An 18,669-nucleotide genomic window follows, 5' to 3' on the forward strand; every position below is an offset into this window, starting at 1 on the left:
CAATGACAAGTAAATGTCTTACAATGAACAGGTCGAATTAACTTGGATTAAGATATATGGGGGTAATAACATAATTAACATTAATTTAGTCAAACATCTGTCTATTCATGGTCGAGTCAGAGCAGGAAAGCTGTTTGGTTATGTAGGCATGGGACTCCTAGGCAGACTGATTATCTTGAACAGAAACGTTTTCCCCAGTCTCTGGAGTATAGGGAAGCCCTCTTATTCAAAGAAAAAATGGTTTTATGGCCTCAAGCTTCAAGGGTGCTTACTACCGGTATCTAGATCTTCTGTTTCCACATCTGCCCCAAATATGGTCCATTCTGCAAGTCCTGGGCTCCAGGACAATGGACCTAAATTGATGCGAGTGTGGACCCCTGAGCCGAGCAAGGCTTACCTGAGAGGAGACTTCCCAGGCTCTCGTCATCGGGGAAGCAGATCTCAGTGTTAGTTCGGCAGCGGTCAGCAACGGAGTCTAGTACACAGTCCAAGGGTCGAGGCTGGCAGCGAGTAGCAGAGTCCAGTAGCAATCCAGGGGTCAGGGCAGGCAGCGAGCAGCAGAGTCCAGTGACAATCCAAGGGTCAGGGCAGGCAGTGAGCAACAGAGTCTGATAACAATCTAGGGGTCAGAGCAGGAACCAAGACAAGGAGATATCATGCAACCAACAGCTTCAGGAGACCTGTTGCAGAGGCAAGGCTGAAGAGCAGGGACTAGGTTTAAATAGTTTCTGCTGGATGACGTCAGGGAGGAACCACGGGAACTTTTCTCACCACGGTTCCTTTAAGAGTTGGCATAGGGCGTGCATGCGCGCCTAGGTCATGTCTGGCCTGGGCGGATTTGGAGGCGTGTTGACCAGCCAGGAGGATCGCATCGGCATCTCCTCGTCACCGCAAAACAGTATGGCTTGACTCTGGGGTTCAGCCGGGTAAGTGAGGTCGGCTGCGTGTTGCTGCAGCCGGCAAACGTAACATAAATGTACTGCCTTGGCCGCAGACTCACATGTGTCTCCCTCATTTCTTACTCCTGTAAGAGTGACACCCAATTAGTCCAGTGTGGCAAAGCTACTTTCCCTCTCTGTTGGGAGGTTAGAAGGATTCTGAGCAGGTAGCTTTTCATAGTTCGCAGGGAATGGTCCTGGAGTCATCTTAATGGTTATTTTGCATCGTAGGAGTGAGCCTTATAGGTTGGGAGGGGAGCTTGTCTGCGGCAACTGAAATGAACTGTTTAGGTATGCTTCAAGACTGATTTAAAAGAAACCATCTGAGACTGAACCTTAAGGCTAGGGGCAGTTTTCACCAGCTGCTCTTCAAACACTGTTCATTGGTGATTAGTTTTAAAAACACCATCTTGGAAGCCCAAACCAGATATATCCCACATATTAAAAAAGGCGGAAGTCTAAACAACTACTGGTATAGTAAAAAGTGAGGTGTGAGAAGCTATTATAGTTAAAAGACAATCTTTCAAGAAATGGAAAAGGAATCCGAATGAAAAAAACAGCAAATAAGATGCAATTTAGAGGAATAACCAGTAAGAAAAAAGTGTACTCTAGGTGAGGCCTCACCTGGAGTACTGTTGTTCAGTTCTGGAGACCATATCTGAAAAAGGATAGAGACAGGATGGAGGTGGTCTAGAGAAGGGTGACCAAATGGTGTAGGTCTGTCCCAGAAGAATTAGAGGAGATGCTGAAGGATCTGAATACCTATACCCTGAAATAGAAGAGGTGCAGGGGAGATTTGATACAGACCTTCAGATACCTGAATGTTTTTAATGATGCATGTTCCTCGAATATTTTCTGGAGGAAAGCAAACAGTAGAACTAGGGGTCATGATATGAAACTTCAGGGGGGACAACTTAGAACCAACATCAGGAAATATTTCTTCATGGAGAGGGTAGTGGAGGTCTGAAATGCCCTTCCAGAAGAGGTGGTGAAGACAAAAGCAGTAAAAAAAAAAAAAAAAAGGCATGGGATAAGCACTGTGGATCCCTAAAGACTAGAGTTGGAAATTAAGAAAAGGGTCCATAGGGGGTAACCAGCATGGAGCAGCAGTTGCTATCTCTAACAGAAGCCATGGGGATTACTACCTTTAACCAATTAGCTTGCTTGATTTTGACACATGGGGTTTATTACTCTTAACCAATTAGTGTACATGATTTTAATGCATCTGCAGCATTGCTTTCCACTTTGCCGGGGGGGGGGGGGGAGAAAAGGGGAATTGGATTCAGACAACCAGTGCTGAACCCTGATGTTTACAGTCTAGGGTACTGGCATGCAGACATTATGGAAAAAGGATGGGTCTTCTACAGCCAAGACCTAAAGCAAAGCACATTCAAGCAGCAGCATTGTATGAATTTTCAGGAAGGCTGCTCACCCTGTAAAAATGTTGCTATTAGTAATTTTGTTGTGGGTTTGACAGTTTGGTTTTGATTTTTGATATTACTACCTTTAATATAAGGCTAGGGGGGAAGGTACACGGAGCGGCACTTACTACCCTTACCAGAATCATGGGGGGAACCTGCACGAAGCTTGTTGGGCAGACTGCATGAACTATTTGGTCTTTTTCTGCTGTCATTACTATGTTATATGTAAAGCATTGATAAGGCACTTGCCGTGGAAGCAAAAACTCCCAATAGAAACTTTTTCAGATACATTTGAAGTAAAACGCCTGTGAAGGGATCAGTTAAACTATTAGATGATCAAGGGATAAAAGCAGCACAGGGATGACAAAGGCCATAGCAGAAAGTCTAAATGAATTATTTGCTTCATCTTCACTGAGGAAGATGTAAGGCAGTTACCCACAACAGAAGTCATATTTAAAGGTGATGATTCAGAGGAACCAAAACAAATCGCAGTGAACCTGGAAGATGTAATAGGCAAATTGAAAAACTGAAGAGTAGCAAATCATCTGGATCAGATTGGTATGCATATCAGCATGCTGAAACAACTGAAAATGAAATTGCGGACCTGCTCTTGGTAACTTGTAAACTACTATTAAAATTGTCTATAGTACCTGAAGACTGGAGAGGTGCCAATGTAACACCAATTTTTAAAAAGGGATCCAGGGATGATCCAGGAAACTGCAGATTGGTGAGTCTACCGTCTGTGACAGGCAAAATGGTAGAAACTATCATAAAGAACAAAATTACTGAACATATATTACATAGTAACTTAGTATTGTCGGCAGAGAAAGACCAGATCACCCATCTAGTCTGCCCAGCAAGCTTCTTGTGGTAGTATCTTCCCCTCCATGCGGGATACCTCATGTTTCTTTGAAGGGTAATAATTGTCACTCCATGTAGTTACCCCAAGCTTTATGATAAGAGTAGTAATATTTACAATCAAAACCAAGCAAATGTCAAACCCATAAATTAATGCTAGCAACATTTTCTCTGAGGACAAGCATGATGGCTTTATTCCCACATGGATGACATCATTGGATGGAACCCGGTCCGGAACTTTGATCTCAAAGATTCTAGAACTTTCAAACATGCCCTACTGACCATGTGCAGCTGTAGTTATCACCCTGCCCCCTAGGCAGAGTCCCATACTCTCTCCCCCCCCCCCTCCCCTGCGGAGCCGTGCGGTCATGGAAGCCATGTGTGTCATGGTATTCAGCTTTGCTCTCCCCTCACAGGTTTGTAATTGATATTTTTCTAAAGCTGTAGCTGTTTTTCTTTCCTTTACCTTACGGTAGTTTTATTTTTTTTCTTTTCCTTTTTTCCTCTTTTTTCCCCCCTGTCTGCCAGTGGAAAAAAAGTTACTGTGTAGCCTGGCAGAATCTAATTCTATTCCTTTGTAAATAAATACAACATCTGCAGTTTGATATCTGTGAACAACTTGCTCTGTCTGTTTTTTATCCCTTTGTCAGGTGCTGGCAGGACTGACAGAATGCAGTCCGTGAGTGATCCATGTAGGTCGCTGAGCCTGGGAACTCGCCTGATTTCTACCTGGGCAGGAGTTTCATGTCTTTTCATCAATCAATCGGCATCGATGGAAGTTTGGACAGTGAAGAGGTTGAGGACCACACTGTTGCTGTGGTGGGGTGGGGGGGGGGGGGGGGGAGAGTTCATCCTCCCCACATTCAAAGAAACTAGTCTCCCCAGGCAGGAGCCCTGGATGATGTAGCCTCCCCTCCTGCTTGCCTATGATAGCAGTGCAGTATCCTTGTGAGAGAGGGTGAGCAGGAGCCTGGGCAAGCAGCTTGCTGCTGCACCTTCGATGTCATGCCCAGTAACGGTTGCCTGTGCACATCTGTGACCAGTTCACCAATAATCTGACACAGTATCAGGACCGCATCGGTGACCAGGTCTGCCATTGAGCGCATTGGTCACCAATTGTCACCGTCAAGGTGCCGGGACACCCTCGATGCCATCAAGGTACGTGACCACCCTCAATGCTGTAAGGGCCTTCTGGACCGTAGGATTCTGTGTGTGCCAAAGTATCTCGATGCTCGGAGTCATCAGGCACCTGGGGCTTCAATGTGGCGGAATAGCGGCATCAACCTCTACGGTCTGGAACTAGGACTGCCGTCAAGCACAATGGTCCCCCTTGACACCATCGGAGCTGCCTTCAAGTCCATCGACACCCTTGATACCATCATGGTGCGTGCCTTCAATGCCACCGCAGTGTGGAGCTGCCTTGATACCATTGACACCCTCTGCTATTGAGGTGTGGGACCACCATGGAGGTCATTGAATGTGTTCACTAGTGATGCCATTTATTGCCACTCTCGATAATGTCAAGTTCCATTAGCGAGGCACTAGAATCGCTATTGAACACCCTACCGACCGCCGGGGCTCTTGAGAGCCTTTGAGTGCAAGTGAAGCCCTTGGGCGATAGCTTCAGCCTTGGAAGAACTTGGTGCTGTCGAGTGCATGAGTCACACTAAAGTGTCAAGGCATCCAGGCGCAGTGGTCCTGTGCCCTTGATGCTCCTTTTGCAGGGTCCAGATGGTGCACTGAGGAGCATTGTGCTGTCCAATCACTGGCCTACGGCTATTGGGCACTTTGGATGCCAATGATCTTGGGGGGCCCTGAACCCCATCCACCCCGTACAAGGGATGTCCCTCGTTCTCCATTTCTCAGAGAAGGGATGTCACTGCTTCTGACTGGTAGTCCCACTCTGTTTCTTGCGGGATCCGAGATCCAGTTGAGTGGTAGCACTCTCCTTAAGTCATCCTAAGACATACAGCAGGTCTGTGTCGCGAGGGACCCATTCTAGATTCGGTCTCTGTGTCGTACTAGGAGTCTCCTCTTTGGAGTACCTCCCCAGTGAAGATTAGGAGGTTTCTCCCATCCAGGAGTCACTTTTGATACTGAGTTCAGTAAGCATTTTTCATAGAGACCACTATTACCAGTTATTCTCGCCTGTGGGGACCCTACCTCAGTGAGAAGGGTTCTAATCCATCTAATTGGCAAGTATGCCTTTCAACTTTTTGCCATATTCATGGCTGAGGAAATTGGGGGATGAGGGACTCTGAAACAGAGGAGCTACTCTTTGGTTGCAGTGGCTTGCAAGCTATACTTCCCCAGTTTAGGGATAACCCTGCCTGTGGACAGGAGAGTCCTGGTTCATGCAACGGTTGTTCTATTTACTGGACTGCATGCTTCCTTTGGGGAAGTATATGTAACCATGGCTGAGGTATTAATACCCAAGCCAGGTTGGTGGGCAGTCTGTTCTGAGATCACACTGCCCTGCCTTGGTACCTTTAAAGTTTCCAGGCTGGTGAAGAAATCCTGTTCTAAAGGGATGTGCACTTGTGGCATACCGGCTTCCTGTCTCTTGGAGTGTTTCTGGATTTCTTCTCTGCGGGATTCTCTCTGTTTCAGCTGTTCCAAGCAGGCTGAGGGCTCTATCTCAAAGGAGTAACTCCCTACTGGAATCGGCAGCGAGTTATTTGCTTGGGGGTTGATAATATACAACCTAGTGATTTGTTCTTACCCCCTCAATCCAGCAGTCTGCCTCGTGTTCTTAGCTCCTTCTGACTTCCAGTTGGAATGTTGAGGGGAGGGGAAGAAAAGCTAGGGTATTCGTGGTAAATCTTAGTGTATACCTGCAGGGAAAAATACACCACTTATTCCCTATATTTTTGCCAAGTTCTGGCCAGTTCTGCCTTTAGCTTTTCTCACTTCACTGGGTTGTCCAACATGCCTTTCTGCTCACCTGAACTATCCTGTAGATAGGATGGATAGCCCTGCCCTTGACACAGTGCAGTGTGAGTGAGCTACAGGCCTAATTTATCTCCCTGCTCGGGGGTTTGTGCTAGCGATCCCATTCAGGGATTGCCTTTCAGCCCCTGAAACTCTTGATGCTGTCCTGTATGGCCAGCTGTGTCTGGTACTTTGACACATAGGGTCTGTTGCAGACCCTGGCATTGTTGCTGATTATTCTCCCAAACATTGCTTCGGTTTTTCTGCCCATTGTGCTTATTAGCCAAACATGGGGCACACTTCTACAGATGCATTCTGTCCTTCAGATGGTGTAGCGTCTTTCTGGAGAGTTCTTGGGCCCCAGCTGGTTTTTCAGTTGTCTTGTAACACCGAAGCTAAGCGGTCTTCATCCAAGTTCTTGTTTTGTTTACATCTCTAGATCTTTTTCCTGTATCCAGGGGATTCTAGACCTACTGTTGTCAGTGTTTACTGATCTGAAACTCCTGCTTGTAATGTTTTCCGTGATGCGGAGTATGTTTCTTGACATTTGCATCACTCCCCCTGCCTTAGGTGCCTGTGCAACACATTGGGGTTTTGTGTCTCCATCTTTTCTTGGGTTTGTCTTTGTAGAACCCAGCTCTTTTCTCACCCTAGACTCTTTTGTGTGTTGGCTGCCTCACAGTCAAAAGGGAGAGAGGTGGTGCTTTCAGCACTGTGCGGTTTTGCGCTTTGTCCTGCTCGGACAGCATATAGCTTGGGAATCATCCATGTTTGAGAACTACCATCCTACTTGTCCTTGGAGAAAGAGTTGCTTACCTGTGTAAGAGGTGTTCTCCCAAGGACAGCAGGATGTTAGTCCTCATGAAACCCACCCGCCTCCCCTGGGAGTTGGTTTTTCCATGTATGAGCTATATTATGGACCGAGGGTCTGTGCCTAGGGGGCAGAGTGATAACTACAGCTGCACAAGCTCAGTAGGGCATGTTTGAAAGTTCTGGAATCTTTTGAGATCAAAGTTCCGGACCAGGCTGCATCCGAAGATGTCACCCATGTGTGAGGACTAACATCCTGCTATACTGGGAGAACACCTGTTACAGGTAAGCAACTCTGCTTTTACTGGGTGAGGAGCCTTCTTGATAATTCAGACAATGCTGTTTAATGCTCTTTGCTTTTGGACTTGGCTGTAGAAACTGTCCTCTTCTTTTCCCCTTATGTCTGTTTGTCAGTACCCCAGACCATAAAAGTCAGGACCCATGTTTCTGTATCCAGTTCCCCTTTTTTACCCCCCACCTCACTGTTGTCAAAGCAGGGAGTGATATTGCACTTGCGTCAAGATAGATAAGCATGGTTTAATGGGACACAGCCAACATGGATTTAGCCAAGGAAAGTCTTGCCTTACCAATCTGCTACAATTTTTTAATGGCATAAATAAACATGTGGATAAAAAAGAAGCAATTGAATAGTGTTTCTGGATTTCCAGAAAGCATTGGATAAAAGTCCTTCATGAAAAACTTAGGAAATTAAAAGGTCATATGATAGGGGATAGTGTTCTGTTGAGGATTTGGAACTGGTTAAATGATAGAAAACAGAGTATAAGTCTAAATGGTAAAATTTCTCAATGGAGAAAAGTAAATAGTGGAGTGTCCCAGGGATCTGTTCTGGGACCACTGCTTTTTAATATATTTATTCATGACCTGGAAATAGGGAGCAATGAGTGAGGTTGATCAAATTCGCTGATGACAGAAAATTATTCAAAGTTGTTAAATCACAAGAGGATTGTGAGAAATTGCGAGAGAACCCTGCAAACAGTGAGATTTGGCATGCAAATGAAATTTAATGTGGACAAGTGCAAAGTGATGCTCTTAGGGAAGAGTAACCCAAACTATAGCTATACAATGTAAGTTCCACATTAGGAGTTACCATTCAGGAAAAAGATCTAGACATCATGGATAACACATTGAAGTCTTCTGCTAAGTGAGCAGCAGCAGCCAAGAAAGCAAATAGAATGCTGGGGATTATTAGGACAGGAATGGGGAATAAAACAGAGAATATCCTAATGCCTTTGTATTGCTCCATGGTGCGACCTCATCTTGGGTATTGTGCAGTTCTGGTCACCACATCTCAAGAAAGATAGAGCAGAGTTAGAAAAGGTACAGAGAAGGGGAACAAAAATGATAAAGGGGATGGAACAATTCCCCTATGAGAAAAGTTTAAAGAAGTTAGGGATCTTCAGCTTAGAGAAGAGACAGCTGAGGGGAAATATGATAGAGGTCTATAAAATAGGTGAAGTAGAACCAAGTAAACATGAATCTATTGTTTACTTTTTCAAAAAGTACAAAGACTGGGGGCCACACAATGAAGTTACTAAGTTGGACATTTTAAAACTAATAAGAGAAAATATGTTTTTTACTCAACAGATAATTAAACTCTGGATTTCATTGCCAAATGATGTGATTAAAGCTGTCAGTGTAGCTGCATTTAAAAAAGGTTTGGACATTTTCCTGGAGGAAAGGTCCATAAACCATTATTAAGGTGGAATTGCAGAAATCCACTTCTTATCCCTTGGCTAAGAAGCATGGAATCTATCTGCCGTTTGGGATTCTTCCAGGTACCTTTCACCTGGATTGGCCACTGTTGGTAATGGGAAACTGGGCTTTGTTGGACCTTTGATCTAACCCAGTATGGCAATCTTATGTTCAGGTGAAACTGAAAGGAGTTGACCTCCTTTTACATAAGGAGGTGATAAGATTTTATTTAATATACTGTTTTTTTGTAAAATCAAAATGGTGTACCATATAAATCTATCAATATAAAATTCAGAAGATTATAACACTTTATATCTTAAGACAAACTTAACATAAAACCAAATAATAAAACTTAAGGGTAAAAAAAAAGTACAAACCTTTAAGAACTTAACCTAATCTAATACCCATTAAACTATAAAATCAACAGTATAAAATCAGTTAAACTGAGTAAAAAGCCATGTTTTAACAAGCTACTTAAGTTGCAAGTAATTTTTTTTTCTAGTTTCACTTCTGGTGCTAGAACATTCTATAATAAAGGAATTTGGTTAGAAACCTTAGAACCATGATTGACCAAAATCTTACCCTGAAATCAAGTATGAGCAATTGCTTGTACTGTTTGGTTTTTTTTTCCCCAAACTAAAACGGTAGCAAGATCGAGACCTCTGCTACCCTTCCAAGATTTTCATAATATTGTCCAGGCTCTTGTATTACCTTTCTTAGATTACTGTAATTCTCTTTATTTTGGTACCCCTTTAAAACTCTTACGAGTGTTTCAAATCTTTAAGAAAGGAGCAGCTAGGTTAGTCTCCCAAGATCTATATAGGGCACACAGTACCCCAATGTTGTTTAGTCTTTACAGGGTCCCAGTAGTTTTGGCAAACAAAATTCAAATTGACACTGGTTTTTCATGTGCTATATAATCAAGGCACTGAATGTTTGCAAGACTTAATTCAAGTATATACCCCTTCCAGAAGTCTGATCGGACCGCACAGTGGAACTCCTAGTACCATCCATCAGCCATGTTCACTTGACTGTTCCAAGAGCTCAAGACTTAATTCAAGTATATACCCCTTCCAGAAGTCTGATCGGACAGCACAGTGGAACTCCAAGTACCATTCATCAGCCATGTTCACTTGACTGTTCCAAGAGCTCAAGACTTAATTCAAGTATATACCCCTTCCAGAAGTCTGATCGGATCGCACAGTGGAACTCCTAGTACCATCCATCAGCCATGTTCACTTGACTGTTCCAAGAGCTCAAGACTTAATTCAAGTATATACCCCTTCCAGAAGTCTGATCGGACAGCACAGTGGAACTCCTAGTACCATCCATCAGCCATGTTCACTTGACTGTTCCAAGAGCTCAAGACTTAATTCAAGTATATACCCCTTCCAGAAGTCTGATCAGACCGCACAGTGGAACTCCTAGTACCATCCATCAGCCATGTTCACTTGACTGTTCCAAGAGCTCAAGACTTAATTCAAGTATATACCCCTTCCAGAAGTCTGATCGGACCGCACAGTGGAACTCCAAGTACCATTCATCAGCCATGTTCACTTGACTGTTCCAAGAGCTCAAGACTTAATTCAAGTATATACCCCTTCCAGAAGTCTGATCGGACAGCACAGTGGAACTCCAAGTACCATTCATCAGCCATGTTCACTTGACTGTTCCAAGAGCTCAAGACTTAATTCAAGTATATACCCCTTCCAGAAGTCTGATCGGACCGCACAGTGGAACTCCTAGTACCATCCATCAGCCATGTTCACTTGACTGTTCCAAGAGCTCAAGACTTAATTCAAGTATATACCCCTTCCAGAAGTCTGATCGGACAGCACAGTGGAACTCCAAGTACCATTCATCAGCCATGTTCACTTGACTGTTCCAAGAGCTCAAGACTTAATTCAAGTATATACCCCTTCCAGAAGTCTGATCGGATCGCACAGTGGAACTCCTAGTACCATCCATCAGCCATGTTCACTTGACTGTTCCAAGAGCTCAAGACTTAATTCAAGTATATACCCCTTCCAGAAGTCTGATCGGACAGCACAGTGGAACTCCTAGTACCATCCATCAGCCATGTTCACTTGACTGTTCCAAGAGCTCAAGACTTAATTCAAGTATATACCCCTTCCAGAAGTCTGATCAGACCGCACAGTGGAACTCCTAGTACCATCCATCAGCCATGTTCACTTGACTGTTCCAAGAGCTCAAGACTTAATTCAAGTATATACCCCTTCCAGAAGTCTGATCGGACCGCACAGTGGAACTCCAAGTACCATTCATCAGCCATGTTCACTTGACTGTTCCAAGAGCTCAAGACTTAATTCAAGTATATACCCCTTCCAGAAGTCTGATCGGACAGCACAGTGGAACTCCAAGTACCATTCATCAGCCATGTTCACTTGACTGTTCCAAGAGCTCAAGACTTAATTCAAGTATATACCCCTTCCAGAAGTCTGATCGGACAGCACAGTGGAACTCCAAGTACCATTCATCAGCCATGTTCACTTGACTGTTCCAAGAGCTCAAGACTTAATTCAAGTATATACCCCTTCCAGAAGTCTGATCGGACCGCACAGTGGAACTCCTAGTACCATCCATCAGCCATGTTCACTTGACTGTTCCAAGAGCTCAAGACTTAATTCAAGTATATACCCCTTCCAGAAGTCTGATCGGACAGCACAGTGGAACTCCTAGTACCATCCATCAGCCATGTTCACTTGACTGTTGCAAGAGCTCAAGACTTAATTCAAGTATATACCCCTTCCAGAAGTCTGATCGGACAGCACAGTGGAACTCCTAGTACCATCCATCAGCCATGTTCACGTGACTGTTCCAAGAGTTCAAACTTTCCATCAATGGCCCGACTCTTTGGCATATGTTCCCTCTAGAACCATGCTTAGAGAAGTATTACTTAATATTTAGGAAGAAAGTAAAAATGTTTTGTCTTTCTTTTCCTACCAGCCCAGACAAGCAGGAGAAGGTGCCTGGCTTCTGGGCAAAGGGCCTTTGGTCTGATCTTCCCCTGGTCGAACATAGGCAGAGCAGGGTGCTTCCAGGTATTCATTTGTTACTCCTTCCCTTGTCCTGCCCCATCCCCTACCCAGCCCAGGCTTTCTTACTCTTCATCCTCTAGCCTCCTGGGCATTGTCTATAAAGAGAGCTTAATTTAAAATTAAATAATGCTGATCAGTCAGAGGGCTAAGAGAGCTGGCCCAAAATGAGAGTAGCTGTGGGCTGCATCAGGCCCATGATTCACATCAGTCCTTTAGCAGGGTGAATATTTGCAGAGATGGCAGTGGGGAAGGCATGTCCAGGTTTGTGCATCTTCTACTTGTTGAGACTGGTCTGGCAGGATTCAAGGAAAGGAAATTAGCAGAAAAGATTACATTTCACCTTTTTCTACCAGGTATTTAGGTCCAGCTGAATAAAAAGTCTTGGCTGGAGTCTTTCATATCTTAGTCTTATGCTGTCTTGTTGTTTTATTCATTTATTAGTCATGCTTGTAAATATTGTGTAATATTGATGTAATATGTTGAGTTAATGTGTATAAAATTATGAATGTTATTATGAAGCAAGGATTTAGGACGTACAGGTTATAAATGTTTTAAATAATCAGGGACCAAAGTCCTAGTGGAGAACCAAATAGGTCTAGGCCAAGGGCCAGAATTAGCTAGCTAGCCTCCAGAAATACTGGATTCTAGCTCAGGCGAAGGCAGCCTTGGTGGTGGCATCAATGTAACTCCATTAGCTGATGTGAAAAAGCTGAGTAAATGTAGTGGCCTTTAGGTATCCTGGTAAGTGAGTCAGATTTTGTCTGGGACAGAGTTCCTCAGCAGGACATAGTAGCGGATCACATGGCTGACCCCATCCTTGTACAGAGGAATGTTTTGAACTGACTGAGAAGCTGAAGTAAAGCAAAAGCCACCTTTTCCTTATTAAGTTCACCTTCGTGTGTGGATTTTAAATTTGCCTGCTGAAACTCCAAGTTGTTTAGTCAAGTTCTTCAGCCAAGAAAGGAAAGCAGGAGCCAGGGGGTTTAGATATCCAGGTAGAATTATGACCATTGTCCAGTCTTCTGCATGTGTTCCTGCTGGAAGCCTAAATATTCTCTGGACCAAGTTTTGAAGATGCAGGCAGGTGTGGTTGTGCTTTCATCAGACAGAGAATTCCTCCCTAGAAGATCCCTTCCATTCTCCTTTACAACCTTGGCTGTTGAGAGAACCAGGCTATATAGAGAAGATACTTAGTGTCAGGAATTACAGCCTTCAGTGATGCGAAAGAAGGTCATGTAGCAGACCTGACAGAGTTTGGAGCCTCTGCAAGGTCAGTTTAGGAAGGAGGCAATATTTCCCTTTTCAGGGTATCCATTCCTTCAATCTTGTCATTCTGCCAGAGTAGACTGGAATGAAGGTATAACCTGCAAATCTCGCAGAGGGGCAGAGATTGGCTCTGGGTTGCTGCAAGAAACAGCCACAAAGGCTACCTTGCTGCTCTCTTGGATGGGATGCTTTGTTCCAGGGAGTCAAAAACCCAAGTCCTCCACTGTGTGAGGTCTCCTTAACTTGGAACCTGAGCTTAGTTTTGAAGGCATTTGGCATCCCTTTTTCTCAAGCCTCATAGGCTAGTGTTTCAATTTTATTTAAGTCAGTCTCTTTGGCAGCCTTTGATAATTTTAAATGAAAGAGTATTTTTGTGCCCAATACACTCCTCCGTCAGAGGATAGTGTTTCACTTCTGTTGGAATTGGGTTTTTCTCACTTATGACAGTGAGGAAACGTTGAATGATGTAGGCCAGGACAGGGGCGGCCATCTCAAATCTGTCATGGGTCACCTTTGAAATGTTTGTGGGTGACTAGTTTTTTCTTGGATATGTCTTTGGTCTATTGATAGACATTAATTTCAGGAGGAATCCAGGAGATGAGTATTTCATCCTACTCCAGCAAGAATTTGCAGCTCCCAGAAGGCTGACAAACCCACTTAACGAAGACTTAGGAGTCCTTATAGGCAGAGTCAGAATTTCTTTCCAGAGGATAATGGCAGGACAGCACTCTTGCCTCCATTGTATTCCTGTTACATGAGAGGCTTCTAGGAAAAGTAAAAAGTCATGGGATAGGTGGCGATGTCCTTTCGTGGATTGCAAACTGGCTAAAAGACAGGAAACAGAGAGTAGGATTAAATGGGCAATTTTCTCAGTGGAAGGGAGTGGACAGTGGAGTGCCTCAGGGATCTGTATTGGGACCCTTACTGTTCAATATATTTATAAATGATCTGGAAAGAAATACGACGAGTGAGATAATCAAATTTGCAGATGACACAAAATTGTGCAGAGTAGTTAAATCACAAGCAGATTGTGATAAATTGCAGGAAGACCTTGTGAGACTGGAAAATTGGGCATCCAAATGGCAGATGAAATTTAATGTGGAAAAGTGCAAGGTGATGCATATAGGGAAAAATAACCCATGCTATAATTACACGATGTTGGGTTCCATATTAGGTGCTACAACCCAAGAAGAGATCTAGGTGTCATAGTGGATAACACATTGAAATCGTCGGTTCAGTGTGCTGCGGCAGTCAAAAAAGCAAACAGAATGTTGGGAATTATTAGAAAAGGAATGATGAATAAAACGGAAAATGTCATAATGCCTCTGTATCGCTCCATGGTGAGACCGCACCTTGAATACTGTGTACAATTCTGGTCGCCGCATCTCAAAAAAGATATAATTGCGATGGAGAAGGTACAGAGAAGGGCTACCAAAATGATAAGGGGAATGGAACAACTCCCCTATGAGGAAAGACTAAAGAGATTAGGACTTTTCAGCTTGGAGAAGAGACGACTGAGGGGGGATATGATAGAGGTGTTTAAAATCATGAGAGGTCTAGAACGGGTAGATGTGAATCGGTTATTTACTCTTTCAGATAGTAGAAGGACTAGGGGACACTCCATGAAGTTAGCATGGGGCACATTTAAAACTAATCGGAGAAAGTTCTTTTTTACTCAACGCACAATTAAACTCTGGAATTTGTTGCCAGAGAATGTGGTTCGTGCAGGTAGTATAGCTGTGTTTAAAAAAGGATTGGATAAGTTCTTGGAGGAGAAGTCCATTACCTGCTATTAGGTTCACTTAGAGAATAGCCACTGCCATTAGCAATGGTTACATGGAATAGACTTAGTTTTTGGGTACTTGCCAGGTTCTTATGGCCTGGATTGGCCACTGTTGGAAACAGGATGCTGGGCTTGATGGACCCTTGGTCTGACCCAGTATGGCATTTTCTTATGTTCTTATGTTCTTACTTATGATTTTATTTGTATTGTGTAATTTATATTGATTACTTGTTAGACTGTATGTTGTGATTAATTGTAAACTGCTTTGATTCAGTTTTGAAAGGTCTAACAAAATAAACTAAACTAAGAAACCTCAGTATGAGTGTGCAGGTAGGGAGAGGCAATGCCTTAGATGCCAGAGTCCTGAGAGCTATCATGGCTTCTTGCTCAGTCTAGTTAGAGCTTGGGTATGTCCCACTTGTCTAGACTGGTCTGGCATAGATTAAGGAAAGTGAAATTTTAAAACTGAATTACTTTTCCTTTTGTCCTGTTAGAGCAGTCTAGAACACACACTGGAAAGCTGTGGCGATCAAGGGCTCTTAGTCTAAGTTCAGAAACCTAACAATGAGAATGTTTTTGCCTAGTCTGAAGTTAGTTGGCCTAATTGTGATCTTGATGTAGTGATTCTTATTTCTAGGTTAATGACTACAAAGTGTTTTGTCTGCGTCAGGTTTTGGTTGTGGTGATGATTTAGAAACCAAAACAATTGTCTTGGTTGTATTAGCTTTGACGTAGAATATCAAAGAGCTGAAGGCAGCACCAGATCTATAGAAGAAGAATGCAGTTAGCTTTCAGCTTTTTTTTTTTCTATGTCTGTCTGCTGGCAGGAAAACCTAACCAACGTGTCTTGACTAGTTTGGCAGACTAAAGGAAAAGAAATGAACAGGTAAGTGTTTGTTTTTTGTTTTGTTTTTTTTATTTCACCTTAAAAATTTGCTTGTAAGCCCTTGCGGGACTTAAAATTACCCCAATATGTATTTTGACTAATTACATTGAGTTCTTATACACTACAGTTAAAAAAAAAATAACTGCATAAGTGGCTGAGTATTACAGAATTATAAGTTAAATTATTGTTCATTAAATAATGCTAGAAATTAAGGTATTGCATTTCTTTCTTGTTTGCAAAGAAGAAGCGTTATGTAAACAAGCAGTTAACAAAAGAAGCCGTAGTCGCATCCGCCAACTGGACGCAAATCTAGAACGCAGAGTTCTCAGTGATATACAAAATGTAGGCGATGGTCAGAGCTCTGGAACCACACAAGGAGCCACCTGGCAGTCAACACAGGCACAAAGCAGCCAACAGGGAGGAAGCTCCCAGCGTAGGGAAAGGCATAACCGCATGGAAAGAGACAGAAGGTGAGAGGAGTTGTGAAAAAAATATACAGAAGTGTAGTAAATGCATAGAGATGACATTGTGTATAATAGTGGATTAGAAGAGCTTCTGTCATCTTGATCACTTTATTATCTGACCTGGTCTTTTTACTGAAAATACTGCATTGAAGACATAATCTTCTATCATTTATTTTACCCTTACTGATTGGAAAAGGATATTTACAAATGTGTATCTACAAGTGCCCCCAGTTTTGCAGAAGACTCCTGCAAAGGGCCTTATTTATGAAGGATTTTCTCTTATTTTGTGCTTATGGAAAATATGCCTACAAATCCACTTTGAATGTTGAGATATAGCGGAATATAATAATAGAATAAATAAAATAAAGCTCATACTCTCTATTCTGTTTACTTTTCCTGATATTTTATTCTGTGCTTTTGTAACATTAATGGCAGCTCCTTACTGAATTGCTTCTATCTCCTTTATTTGTACTTCCATCAGCTTTTGCCCCCTTCTCACCAAACCAGCTACTTGTTTTTAAGCCTTTTCAGTAGAAGAATAGTAAACAAAATATCTCGTAAAGCTTCTTAATTTATAGTCCGCAGAATGGGGTGGTTATCAAGGCCATGGCCCAACCTCTTTTTTGCCCCACATCGCCACAGCAACTAGGGAGCTTGGGGGCAGAGGTGGGGAATGGTTTGTTTTCCCCCACCTCCCCCCAATTAAAACAATGTCCAATACCCCTGTCTTAATTCATTGTATTTCTTTCAAATTTCCTCTTTGTGTATGACTTCAGGCGCAGAATCCGAATTTGCTGTGATGAATTAAATCTTTTAGTTCCATTCTGCAATGCTGAGACTGATAAAGCAACAACTTTACAGTGGACAACAGCGTTCCTCAAATATATTCATGAAAGACATGGAGATTCTTTAAAAAAGGTGAATTTTTTCCTTATGTAAATAGTTTCTATGTTTAGTTTTGTTTTTTTTTCCTCCTTAAGTTTGAGACTAGTCTCGCCTCAAAGATTAATTGCTTAGCTCAGCAATTATTTCATTGAGCTACTGTATACTAAACCTAGATTTGTGGTTCACCTGCTGCATGGAGAGGTTTGGATCATTATGGACATCGATGTGATATCCCTTGGTCTCCATGGGAAGAAGGTGCACTCTCAGTATTTACATACAGATAATGCAGGAGTGAGTTTTCACCCTAAGCAAATTCTTTGATGCACTAGAAGTTTAGGGGATTTAGTTGGGTGGGAAATAATGGCCTTTAATGAAGTGTATAATATTTTTACATCTTTCTCCCACATTGATGTTGTTACAGCCCATGACTAGCTGGAAGCAAGTGTGAGATACAACTAGTGGTACTATAATAATTATTATAAGTTTGATATATAACAAAGCACAAAACTAGAACTTACGATAGGCCAGCTCCACACAGAAATGTCTTTTCATGCCTAGCTACGTAAATGAACAGGAGTTGTTATTCACCCAAGCCAGTCTGTTGCCCACTTTGGTTAGAAGCGAAGGAAACAGGAATACTGATGTCCGGTTAGTAGCTACCTAGTTGTTATTGGTACTGTGACTGATACAGTACTGCCAAAGGTTTTTTCTTATCTTTCCAATTAGCAGTGGAGATTCTTTGATCCATGTTCCAGTAGCTGGTTAATTCTTGTAGGAAACAGGGGAGAGATGCCTTTGCAGGCATACGTGGGAGACTTTCTCTCTTGATTGAGAATACACTGTCCTTGAGTCAATCATGTAGCTTGTTAGCGTGTTGGAAGAAACTCTTTTTGCAGGTGGTTGTTAGATCGACATGTTCCATGTCAAATGTCCTTGAAACTGCTGGGCATAACTCTCCTGTTTGTAACTATGTTCATGTTATTATCCAGTAGCCTTTTCTGCATACTGGCTTAAAGCAGGGAAAAGACTAACAGTCCTTAACCTGATTAAGCCCCTATGACTAGTCCTCATGCTTCCCCTCACCTCTAACTTGAAGCACCTCCAGCATCGTGCTGCATCCAAGGAACATGGCTGATCTTCCTGCAGTTCCTGAGTCCTTTTATAGGGCCTGATGGCTGGATTTCCTGTGACAGGCACAGATGACATCACATCCTGCCTAGTATAAAGGGAAGCTCAGAGCGATCTCCTAATGCTTTTGCAGCAGATCTCCTGTTCATTCTGCAGTGCTGGTTGCTTCAGCGATTCCTACCTTGATTCTTGTTTTGCTCCTGTTTTATTCCTGTATTTGATTTGTTTCTGTCTTGCCTTGTTCCTGCTGCTTCCCACTGCTGCCTGCTGGGTCCTTCCCCCTGGACTGTATTCTCTGCCTTGACCTCAACCTGGACCTTGACTTCGTTTTGTTCTCTGCCTTCCTCAGCCAAGCCACCAACCTGCCACCTTCTACCTTCCTCATACCCAGCCTGGAAAGTTCTGCCGACTGCTAGAGCCAACAGGCTCTAGCAGTCGGCTGATCAGGCAGATCTAGTCTCGTGGCGTAACAGCTGCAGTCTGTTAAGGACTATCTTGTGCTCGCACAAGATAGACACTACATTTAA

At 43.0% G+C, this 18,669-nt stretch overlaps 1 protein-coding gene across 3 annotated transcripts in view; it reads left to right on the forward strand.

Annotated features, from left to right (window-relative positions):
• The window catches only part of TCFL5 (transcription factor like 5), a 240,670-nt gene that overhangs the window by 189,330 nt on the left and 32,671 nt on the right, over nucleotides 1-18,669 (forward strand). For all 3 annotated transcript variants that reach the window (XM_029613695.1, XM_029613696.1, XM_029613697.1), the window contains exons 4-5: nucleotides 15,910-16,135; nucleotides 16,906-17,047. In XM_029613695.1, the coding sequence (XP_029469555.1) occupies nucleotides 15,910-16,135; nucleotides 16,906-17,047 (368 nt within the window). The remainder of the gene's footprint in view (nucleotides 1-15,909; nucleotides 16,136-16,905; nucleotides 17,048-18,669) is intronic.

Source organism: Rhinatrema bivittatum, chromosome 8, assembly GCF_901001135.1.
Source record: "Rhinatrema bivittatum chromosome 8, aRhiBiv1.1, whole genome shotgun sequence".
Lineage (NCBI taxonomy): Eukaryota > Metazoa > Chordata > Amphibia > Gymnophiona > Rhinatrematidae > Rhinatrema > Rhinatrema bivittatum.